We start from the raw sequence: 12,183 nt of genomic DNA, 5'->3' as shown, positions 1-12,183 counted from the left end.
TATTTGGTAAATCAAAATTTTATTGGAAACAATCCCTTTTATTACAGTCACTGGATATCATAACCCAAGACAAGCGAGATAAAACTTTTATTTATTTGATGGTTCCGCGTTAGAAACCAATCCAAGGCATGTCCTATGCATGATCTTTTCATAAAACACAAAAGGCAAAGAGTGAATTTCCAGGAGTCCATGTGGGATGGAACTTGGCCAAACCAATTGAATAACCATTCCCAATGTAAATGCATCCATAACTAGCCGAAGCACCACCGTAGATGGTGGCACCCGTGTTATATGACCACAAAATGTGCCCGGTATTGGCATCCATCGCGTAAAGAGGTCCATTGGAAGCCACAGACCCCGCGAAAAGGACACCATTGGTTAGGGTAACAGGTCCTTGGGCAGAGTCATTGCTGGGGTTGGCTGTGGACCATAGGATCTCCCCTGTATTGGCATCCAAAGCCACCCATCCACCGGCTGTGGTGGTTCGGTTAGATGGGGCGAGGGTGAAGTTGAGATTGTCACTGTTGCCTATGTTGGTGTAAATCCTTCTTCCATCTGTGGCTGCTCCCCATGTTCCTCCTCCTCCTTTGCCTCCTGGTCCTGCTAACTGAAAAATCAATTTTGAAAATTATTTTTTTGTAAAACCAGTTTGATATGTGGAGAGAGTTTGTGCAATTACCAAGATTAAATTCCAAAGTAAACCAATTTCAGAGACTTTAAAAGAGAAATGTTGTAGAAACGAAATGACTGTACAAAAAAATTAATACGGAATAATATAACAAATTTGATTTTATTATTTTAAAGCAAAAGTCTCATTAATGTGGTCAGTTTGTGGTAATGGCCCTGTTTGATAGGGTTTATTTCAGCTTTTCGCTTAATTTAAGCTATTTTGATGTGTTTGGTTCAGCTTAATAATACAGCTTATAGCTTTTTGTAAGTCAAAAATCAACTTATTCTTTGAGTGGGGGAGGATAAACTTAATTTATAAGTCAAAAATCAGCTTATGTTCACAGTTATAAGTTATAAGTTGTTAGGCTATAAGTTATAAGTTGTTAGGCTATAAGTTATAATCATTTTTCCACAACTCTACCAAACGGGACCAATACTAGGTAGCTAGAACTTTTAGAGATCGAACTTTACTCAAATGATGTGGCAATGATGCGGAAATTAATTTTTATGTATTTATTTTTTAGGATACTAAACCTATTGTTATTGATAATATATGATTTCTTGAGATATTTTATCAATTATTTTTCTAGTAAATTCTATTTCTTTAGCAGCACCAGTATTGAGTAGATTTTGTGAAAAATTATAACGTTGTTGACAATTTACGATTAGTACTAGATCTTGGATATAGAAATGATGATAAAAACTCATAAAAATAATAAAAAAAAACTTATTACTTCTTCTATTATTTATTGTTTTTCTTATTTCTACCTTGATTAGCAAAATGACATATTTCTCTACATGCCCAACATTTACAACTCTTTTTTCTTTCTGGATAATAATTATTTTTTTTTAGAAAATCTTCTCCTTTTGTTGAAATTATAAGGGTTTTTATTATTATTGTTATTATTATTATTATTATTATTATATTTTCTTTTATATTTTCTCCTCTTTATTTGTTAAAATTTTTTCTCTTATAAATTGTTTTTTTTTCCTTCTTCTTATTGTATGTTTTTCTTCATGAAGGCTCAATATATACCCGTAAAGCTATGTTCGATATAATTTAGAAAACTTTGCGTGCTTCAGCTGCTATTATGGATATTTAAGATATGGTGCATGCCTCTCTTCCATTGTTTTATTACCTCACTTGTATTTGTAGCACACTCATTGTCAAATAAATATCATGTATTACTTATTGGTTTCCGTGGTACCTCTCTTAAAAATATTTCCTTTCTAGGGATAAAGTCTGCATAATTAGATATTCCCCTAAGAAAAGATCCTCTATTTAGATAACTGTAGTGTCTTGTTCTTGTTCTATAGTCATAATCTCTAGTATCATTTTTCAATTGTTGGCTGGTAAAATTTTTAAATTTTGGGTGATTTGGATTAAGTGGAGCAGATGAACTACTCCCTTCTTGTTTTACCATTGTCATTTTAGTATCCTTAACGTTATTTGTTTCTTCAAAATCTTTTAAGGCATTATCTTCTTTTTCTTTTTCTACGTCTTTGAGATTTTTTAGGACATTATTTTCTTTTTCTTTTTCTTTTTCTATCTCACTATTTCCCATTATTTGTTTTAAATCTTCAAGAGGAATGTGTTCCATTTCTCTCAAGCAGATTAATCCTAATTGTTTATAGATATATTTTTTTAATTCAATTCTCTTATTATTTATTTCTTCATCTACCATATCTAATTGTTCAGTTATTTGTAATATTATTTTGTATTTTATTTCATTATCATTTTCTTTTTCAATCATTTCTTCTATTTATTTTAAGCTATAGTTACTCAACTCCATTATATTTTTCATTTACAGGTGAAACTAATTCAAAGGATTCTTCTGAATTATTTCCTTTATATGGAATGGATAGAGATCTAATTCTTTTTGTTTTTCTTCAAAAATGGCTACTTGTTTTTCTAGATTTTGTATAAAATGTCTACTTTCCTTTATTATTTCTAATTGATTAGTTCTAAGTTTTTCGTTTATTTTTTTAATAGCCTAATTAAGGCATTATTTTATTCTATTATTATTTGTAAAGAAATATTATTATTTAAGTTATCAGATTATGCTTCTTCAGTATATTTTAATACTTGGACTTTGATACCAATTTCAATTGCGAGACTGCAGATCTAATTTAATATTAATTCTTGTAAAAACCTTCATTGATAATCTACACTTGCATTTTCTAATGATATTTTATTTTTAATACTAGTTATTCTCTAGTTATAATTTATTATAGATTGTCTCGAGATAATAGTTAAATTTAACAAATTTTTTAATTAAAAAATATAATCTAAACTATCTTTTGCTTCTGCTCTTAGTGTTATAATCAAAAACATATAAGCACTACTTATAAGATTTCACATAACATAATTTTATCTAATATTTTATATTTTTTTTGTAATTTTTCCAATTTGCAAAAGTTATTTTATAATAATTAAAACCTTTAATGATGTGGGTTGATGACTTGGATTTGATGAGTTGGAGCTTCCACCTGTGTTTGGGGGCAAATTCAGGCAAGAGCTATTAGGGCATTGAAGAATTATTGCAGTTGCCATATTGATTATGCGTTATACCTTTTGATTTGAAAATTATTTGTTATTTGACCTGACATATTTTATTATTATTATTAATATAATAATACAATAGATTCCACATGTATAATATTAATATCTAAGAATCATAAAATTTATCACATTAAATTATGAGTTTGTTTGACATGTGGGCTTTTTAATTATTTTAGCCTGAGGTTAAAAATCCTCATTTAAAATAGGCTTTTTAGCTTTTTGGACTTTTGTGAGAGAAAAAATAAAATGATTGTAAGTTAGATGTAACATTTTGTCCTATTTAACTAATATAACCTATTTTGTCTTATGTAACTATTTTAGTCCAAATTTTCTTCTCAAACAAGCTCTATAAAAACAAATGGTCAACCTGGCATATCAAAATTATGCAAGATTATTTTCCTTTATCAAAACAATCCTCATCTTGCCTAAAATTAGAGGAGAAGGACCAAGTTCATTTCAGACATCTTTGTTTGGCTTGAGTTATTTTGGCTTAAATTAGTTAATAATAAAGACAATATATGTTAATTTAACTAATAACATAAAATGTCACGTTCAAACTATAGCTATTTTATTTTTTCTCTTATAACCATACAATCAACTATAAAAAAAAGTAAATTATTCAAAATATAACTTTTTTTGCTAAGTTAAAATAGTAAAAAAAACTAAAAAACTAAACTAAATTAACTCATCCCAAACGGGGACATATAGAACAACTTGTTGGACTTTTAAGTAGGATGCTTTTTGGATACCATCTTTCAATGACGTGTTATTAATTCAGTTGTTTAATTGTTCTTATCCTTTGATGTCTTCTATCAATTAATGTAGGGAAATGCTCGGGTCTGCAATGTATACCGTATGTAATTTTGTCATAAAATTATATAAGTTTTACAAATTTACAAAAAAGAGTAAATTGAATACGAATTCATTTAAATTTGTGAAAATTTATGTACTTTTGTGAATTTACGTGAATTTAAGTTTAACTTATACATTTTTATGAGATCACTAAGATAAGTTCGTAAAAAATTACATAATTTTATAATAAAATTGTATACGGTGTGCAATGCACACTGAAATTTTTTTTGGTGAAAATACATATAAAACTACATGGTCTCGTTTATTCGCTAAACTCGTCCTAACTCGCTTATGATGCATAATAATTTTTACTCGTGAGACCAGGTTGGACAAATTTTTTTGAAGCTTATAATGTGGGCTGGGCTTAAAAAGAGTGCTTCAAGCTCATACCATCCACAAATTATATTATATTATATATTACGCTTTTATAGATAAACATATTTTTGTGTATATTTTATATGTATTGTTTAACCTTGTGTATTAGAGCTTGTTTGGGAAGTATATTTAGACTAAAATAGTCATATAAAATAAAATAGATTATTTTACTTAAACAAAACAAAATATCACATTTAACCTATAATCATTTTATTTTTTCTGTCACAAAAGTTAGAAGAGTCAAAAAAACCTATTCCAAAAGAGACTTTTTAATCTCAGGTTAAAATAGCTAAAAAATTAAAAAACTAACTCACATCCCAAACAACAAAAAGGAATTGGTCAGAAAATTTAAACTGCCAACTTTGAATAGATTAAAGAGGCATTCAAACCATTAAAGTAATTACCTTTTTTTTTTTTCCTTCTAATTTTAAAATATGATAAAAATAATTATATTAAATAATATCAAAACCATATGAGCAACAACGAAAACTTTTATTTTATTTTTAGACGAGTTTGAAAATAAAATTTACACTCGGGAGTCAATCTGCTACCTAAATTTGGTGTTTTTGTGATCTAGAGCACAAGATTACCAAATTCATAACATCCATAGTTTGCATCCATAAATGTTATAGATTAAATTCATTTTGAGTGTTGACTATGACACCAAATTTAAAATTTTGTATTCTATATTCATATAGTTCTATTTTGCATCAAATTAAGACTTCAAATCCTATTACAATATCAAAATTGCAAGAATATTATTTTTCTTTATCAAAGCAATTGTCATCGTGCCTAAAATTAGAGGAGAAGGACCAAGTTCATTTAAGAGATCATAGATAGAAGGACTTGTTGGACTTGTAAGTAGGATGCTTTTAGATACCATCTTTCAATAATGTGTTATTAATTCAGTAATTTAATTGTTCTTACCCTTTAAAGTCTTCTATCAATTAATGTATTGGCCAAATACATTACATGATGATAAGACTATATGATCCCGTTAACTTGCTGAACTCGTCCTAACTTGTGTATGATTTATAACAATGTATAATTGTAAGGTCAAATTGAACAAATTTTTTAAAGCTTGACTATAATATATAAATATATGAATTTGAACTGTATGAATTAAATTGATTTTGAGTTGTGACCATGACAAACTCTTACGCTGTGTTTGGTTGGGGGATTTTGGGAGGGATTTGGAAAGGGAAAGGGAAAATGTGTGTGAAACTATGTGAAATGTAGGCATGTTTTTTTCACATTTCACCTACCTTTTCCATTTCTCTTTCCAAATCCCTTCTCAAATTCTTCAACCAAACACAGCATTAGTATTTTATATAGCATACTTGGTTGTGCATCAAAGTGGTGGAATTGTTCCCTTGATTTTAAATCAATAAAGTTTATTCTTTTGTCGATAAAAAAAATAAAAATAAAAATAAAAATAAGGGGGGTGGAGGTGCATTTGTGATCTTATACCAAAATAAAATAAAATAAAATAAAATTGTCATCAACTTACCTTGAACCAAACTATATCACCAGTATCCCGGTCCAAAGTCCAAGCAAAGCCGCTCTTCTGAACCGCGACAACCACGTCCCTAACCGTTCCATTAACAAATGCCCGAACCAACATCGGAGCCTCTCCAAAATCAGCATCGATATTCGGGCCGGGTGGACAATCCGGGCTCGTCGGATCCAAACACGCAAAATAAAAAACATCATAGCCCCCAAGTTGCCTAGCCCACTTTACCCTCCCAGAGTCAATATCAAAAGCCAATATCGAATTGAAATTGATACCCGGCCCAATACACTGGTCGGGTTGGGTCGGTTTGGTCTGATTGTTTTGCTTGGCTTGGCATTCCAACACCGCTGGTGGAGCAGTATAGAGGTTGCCGGTAGCGGCGTACACGAGTCGCCGCCGTGTGTCGATGGAGGGGCTGCTTCCCCAAATGGCCGCACCGGAGTATACGTTTAATTTGCCACCATTGTCGGGGAGAGTGTAGGTTTGCCACAAAATTGCACCGGTTCGGAGGTCCAGCTTTGCTAGGCTGCCCCGGAATGAGCAACATTGGCCTGCTGGTAAGGTTTCTTCTAGTGATGACACTCCAACGATAAAAGCCCTGAACCCAAAAAAAAGAAAAACAAGTTATTTTAGGAAAATTATTTTATTTTATTTTTAAAATCTATAAAAAAAAAAATGGACTAATTTGATGGCATAAAACAAGCACTTTATATAAGAAGTTATTATTTTATTTTATTTTATTTTATTTTTCACTTAGGTGTGGTTTAGAAATATGTTATTTTAGTAAATTTTATCTTTTTATGAAAAAAATATGAAAAAAAAATAAAAAGAATGATATGATAACTTATAATAACTTTTTGAGTTTTTAACCAAAATTGAAAATTGACCAGCCTTAGTGTTGGTTTGACATAAACTAAACAATTTAAAAAGTCAAAAAATTCATACTATTTGAAAAAAGTTTGTGGGAGAAGTCTAGATGTTTTAAATTATTATTTTGAAAGCTTGTGGGGGAAGCTATAAGACAAAATTATTATTTTGCCCTCTGCATTTAACAATCTAAAAGTCAAAAAGTCAACAAGAGTAGAATGGTCATTTCAATTTTACTACAATATTTTATTACACGTCTTTTCGTAAAAAATCAAAAAATTATCTTAAACATTCATCTTTTTTCTTTACTTTTTTAACTAAGAAATCAAAAAGTACATTTATTGAGAACATCCCAACACTTACTTAGGCCTCGTTTGAAACAGGCTAATTTAGTAACTTTTTTGTTATTTAACTAAAATATGAACTAAAAAAAACTAGTATGTTTGGGATAACTTTTTAACTCTTTACGAAAAGATGTGTAAAAAGTAGAGAGAAAAGAGAATCTTTGACTTTTTGATATGGGTTGTTGGCTTTTTGACTAATTAGTAACTTTTTGACTTTTTAACTAAAATGGAAGGTTCCAAACATGGCCTTAGGCCCCGTTTGGGGACTTGCTTTTTTAGTCAATTAACTAAAAAGTTACTAAATTAGCCAAAAAACCAACAACTCATACAAAAAAGTCAAAGATTCTCTTTTCTCTCTACTTTTTGCACATCTTTTCGTAATTAGTCAAAAAATCATCACAAATATACAAGTTTTTTTACCTATATTTTTAGCCAAATAACTAAAAAATTACTAAATTAGCCTGTTCCCAAACGAGGTGTTAATGTCTAAAAGGTTGATTGAAATTGTGGAGTAATTGAAGGGGCAATAATGGCAACGAGAGAGAGTACTAACCCCATATGAACTGTTCCTGATGCAGTTATCAGTGCAAGAGGATGTGGGTCTAGCTGAGCCGACCAGACCAGATTTCCGGTTAACCGACACACCGCAATCACATACGCAGGGCCATAGATTGCGATGATCAAGAGGTCGCCAGCGATCGTTGGCGTGGCTCTTGACACCGATACGTTCACTATAGTCCCAGTTGCACTCAGCCCAGTCAGCTCGCCAACGTTCTGTTTCCATATCAGTGCACCATTGAAAGCATTCACTGCATAAACATACCCATTCCATGATGGGAAGTAGACTACTCCATTGGCCACCGCCGGAGTCGCAGATATGTCTTTTCCGGCAAAGAATTTCCATCTTAAATGTAGTTTTGAGACAGTTTTTGGGTTGATCAGAAGTTCTTCTTTGGCATACCTAGTGTTACCTATGTCTCCTCCATGATTACACCACTAAAACCATAAAAAGAAAATAATGGTTATCGTAAGAAAACCCTAAAAATAATAATATGACATAAATATATTAGGACTAAGGAGAGACCAATGATTTTTTCAAAACACTTGTAATTATTAGATCATGTGAACATGTAGAGAAATATATAATGAGTGCGAGTGTTTTGAGACAAAAGAATAGAAGATTTATGAACAAAAAATCTTATATCATCTAAGAAAGGAAAAATCTAATAATATATAAACCGATCACAAAACTGAATATAACAATTTTCTGATTGATTTATTATAACTGGAAAACTGTACGAGAAAAACTAGTCCTTACCTCTGCAACGGTATGCAGACACAATATCATTAGCAGGATCACAAGAAAACCATGATTGTGTGTAAAAGCCATTGCATGAAGATGTACTTTATCAAGAGATGAGAAAGCAGAATCGTACTTATAGTTGGTTAAAAAAAGTATGAACATGAGTTGGTGCAATGTTTTATAGGCATAATATCGTATTGTGAATCTTTAAAAGCGTGTTTAAAATTTATTTTAATAATTTGAATTGTTCATAACATAAGATTTGTTGAATAGATTATGAAAAAATTTAAATTAATTAGACATTTCTAAATTCACAATAAGACGACGTTTATGTTTAAGAAAAATAAATGATTAACATGATTTTAATAATTTTTTAAAGTTATTATTCGGTTTGATAATAAGATTATACTTATCCGATTAAATTTATTTTTTATATAAATGATATACTCAACGAACCCAATAATATAAACGGTTCAAATTATTAAAATATGATTTGAATAAACCACCTAGAGTAACACAGCACCCACCTCCAATCCCTACGTTTTTGGTAGCTCTCATTTTTGGAATTTTATTTAATGCATTCTCACTTGTCACAAATTGAAGTCACCTTTTTCTGGTGTATTTATTTTATAGTGATTTTAAAATGATAAGATTAAAGCTTTTGAGTTTAAAAATGATTATTGCATTCTCAAGTATTTAAAAATTTAAATTCAGACATCTACCATACCAGTTTAAGATTATTTGAAAAAAAAAAAAAATCACTTTAGAATAGTTCTATACAAATAAAATTAATATAGAATGGCGTGATAAATGTTGATTTTACAATTTGAAAACATAATACCCCATTAAGATAGCATATACTTTCAAAATTATCCGTAAAACATTTGTACATAAAATTAATATTTGATTATTAGAGGATCTACAACTTCTTTTCAATTGGAGAGACATTTAGTTCAGTATTGCTAGGCCTGTGAGGTTCATTTTGGATTCTATTATGGTGATTTGAGTTATTCATTTTTAAGTCTATGTGTGTAAACCATTCATGAAAATAATTAGCTGAGTCTAATAATTGTAATTACATAATTTCATTAGATTTATCTATAAAAAAAAAATTCAAAAAAAAAATTAGTCTATTTGAAAATCATAATTTTCATTCATTTGTTTATTTTTCATTTATTTGACAACAAATCTAATTAAAATTATTTAGTCATGATTAATGGCTTGATTTAATATCTTTTCATAGATGAACCCATATACATTGACCTAAAAAATGAACGACTCTAATGTGGGGGAGTAGTGCTACCGACCCCCAGTGAGCTGACCCCCACTGACAACCCCAGTGAGGTGTTGGCTCCCCATTGGCTGAAAAAAAAAAAATACAGTTTTTTTCCTCCAATCAGAGAAGACCCCAGTACCCCAGTGGGGTCCAACACATTTTCCAATGTGGGGGTGTGCCAAATGTGATGATGACCTAAGCAATGGGGCATGTGAAGCGGTTACCGCATGCGCATCTTGAAGAGCATGGCGGTCTAGTGTATATAAGGTTAACCATCATCCTCTTTGGAAAGACATTCTATTCTCACTACAAAAATAATTCTCTTAATATCACCTTGTCTCTATTCATTCCTAGGTTCCTTATTTTAGCATCGAATGAGTTTTTCGGCCAACCACAGCTGAGCAGCTCTCATCATGTTTGTAGTCTTGTAAGTCTCAGTTATTGGATGGTTCAATTTCATCACAGAACTCCGATTCATTGATTCATTCAGCAACATAAACTAGAACTTTTTTTCCCAGTAAGAGAATAACCAAATCCATTATGAAAAAATCCCATTATTGTAACCCAAAATGGATTATAGGCTAAACCAACCACCTAATGCATGAATGGCCAATGAATGCACATCCATTAAGTCCTCTGCGTGACCATCTTCAGCCGCAAATATTTATTACAAACATTTTGTGTATTTGTAGGTATGGACTCTACAAATATTGATTTCATATATTTTGTGTTAGAAATGATTTCGAAAGTTTTGAAAAAACAGAATATTTTCTAAACTTTGGTCTAATTTTTAGGAGGGACCCATGCGCCGAATTTCGCAGATCAAAGTAGTAACGCATTCTATGTCGCGTTGTGATTCATGCGATATATTTGGTTGCTAATAAACCATTATCGGATAAATGAGAAATTGAAACCAAAGAGAGTTCTATGGAAAAGGAGTTTTGGTGGAAATTTCTTAAAGGTGTAGTTTAGGCTTGTCCCACATTGATTTAATTGAAAATTTTGAATGGGTTTATAAGACTTGGAGTTGGAACTTGGGGTAGGCCCCAAAGGGCACCCAAGTTTTGTAAAGAATGAAGTTATCAGTAAAATGGACTAGACTCATTGGACCCAAAAAGAATCGCGCCCGTGCCTCCCATTCGTCCGTCTAGTTGGGTGCCTAATCTTTTTGGGCAAAAAATACTTGAATTTTATTTTATTTATTTAGAAATAAAATCTATCCATTTTTTATTTCAAATTCTGGTTGGAAATAAAATTCAAATTCAATTTTTTGCACCTCTTCACAAACAGATCTAAAAGTTTGTACAGATTCAAAACTGTTCAAATACATTTTTTTTATCCGTTCAAAATTCAAATCCCAAAACCGTTTCATATATGTTTAACTGTACAGATTCACATCTGTTTAATTCAAATTGAACAGGTCTTGCACCTGTTGAGTACTATCCGAAGGTTTTTTACCTGTTGAGTTCAAATATGAAGAGCCACCACTCCATCTATAAATAGACTAGTCCTTCATTTGGATTTGCACTAGAATTTTCGTCCATAATTCTGCTTTTGCTCTCTGCATATTTTGCTGCATTAATTACATAATTTTCTGTGAGAAAGAATATATACACTTATTGTGTTCGTTGTGCAAATAAATTGTAGTGCTGCATTTATTCATTGTTGATCATTTTATCTTGGGAGATAGACGTCTATATTTTGAAAACACCGTGAAGATGACGAATCTGTCTTAAGGACACAGTGTCAAACACTGAACTTGATCAGAATATTGTTCAAGAAATTAATCAAGTAAGTTGTTATTTTATTTTCTATTTTATTGTTATTTATTTAAATCAGATTTTCGTTTTATTTTTGTAACAAAATAAAAATTCATTTTTATTTATTGGTTTGATTTTTGTAATAAAACAATCTTTCTCATTGCCTTTATTTTTTTTGCATTCCGTTTGTTGTTATGTACACAAACAGAATTTAATTTTCATTAAATACAGTGAACATTGTCCAACAATCTTAAGATAGATTTTTTTTTTTTTTTTTTGTCTTCATTGTATTTAATTTTCTGCGTTTTCACAAAGTGATATTTTGGTTGGAAAACAACTAGTAGTAATATACTAGTGTCATTAACAATTGCAGAATATTAATTTGTGTTATAGAAAATTATTGTGGTATTTTATTTTTCTAGTTTTAGTAACAACGAAAATAAAATTATTTTGTGTTATAATTTATTTTCTGGTTTTAGTAACTAGAAAATTAATTTGTGTTTTGATTTTTTTGATTTTTGTAATCAGATATAATGGCTGCTGAAAGTAGTACTCCAAATTTGATTGTTATAACGACTCCGGTCCCTCTCCAGAACCATGTTCAAGTTCCGATAAATTATGGAGAAAAATCGAAAAAAATTAATGGCACTAAGTTTAACAG

General features: G+C 30.4%; 1 protein-coding gene across 1 annotated transcript; it reads right to left on the bottom strand.

Annotated features, from left to right (window-relative positions):
- Positions 1-8,663, bottom strand: LOC114286536 (uncharacterized). The gene is made up of 4 exons (XM_028229716.2): positions 8,502-8,663; positions 7,737-8,179; positions 5,970-6,570; positions 1-607 (listed from the first exon to the last, which is right to left on the bottom strand). Exons 1-4 carry the CDS (start codon positions 8,646-8,648, stop codon positions 149-151), a joined length of 1,650 nt encoding a protein of 549 aa, XP_028085517.2. The 5' UTR covers positions 8,649-8,663; the 3' UTR covers positions 1-148.
- Positions 8,664-12,183: the final 3,520 nt, after the last annotated feature.

The sequence above is a fragment of the Camellia sinensis genome, chromosome 11 (assembly GCF_055761805.1).
Source record: "Camellia sinensis isolate YWXY chromosome 11, ASM5576180v1, whole genome shotgun sequence".
In the NCBI taxonomy this organism is placed as follows: domain Eukaryota; kingdom Viridiplantae; phylum Streptophyta; class Magnoliopsida; order Ericales; family Theaceae; genus Camellia; species Camellia sinensis.
Note: the sequence above shows the minus strand (reverse complement) of the source record. Positions and strands in the feature narration are given on the sequence as shown.

Coding starts and splice junctions, on each gene's coding strand:
- LOC114286536 (XM_028229716.2), bottom strand. CDS start 8,648: ATGTTCATACTTTTTTTAACCAACTATAAGTACGATTCTGCTTTCTCA. Junction 8,180..8,501: donor GTCTGCATACCGTTGCAGAG/GTAAGGACTAGT, acceptor TTATGGTTTTAG/TGGTGTAATCATGGAGGAGA. Junction 6,571..7,736: donor TCAGGAACAGTTCATATGGG/GTTAGTACTCTC, acceptor TTTTGGGTTCAG/GGCTTTTATCGTTGGAGTGT.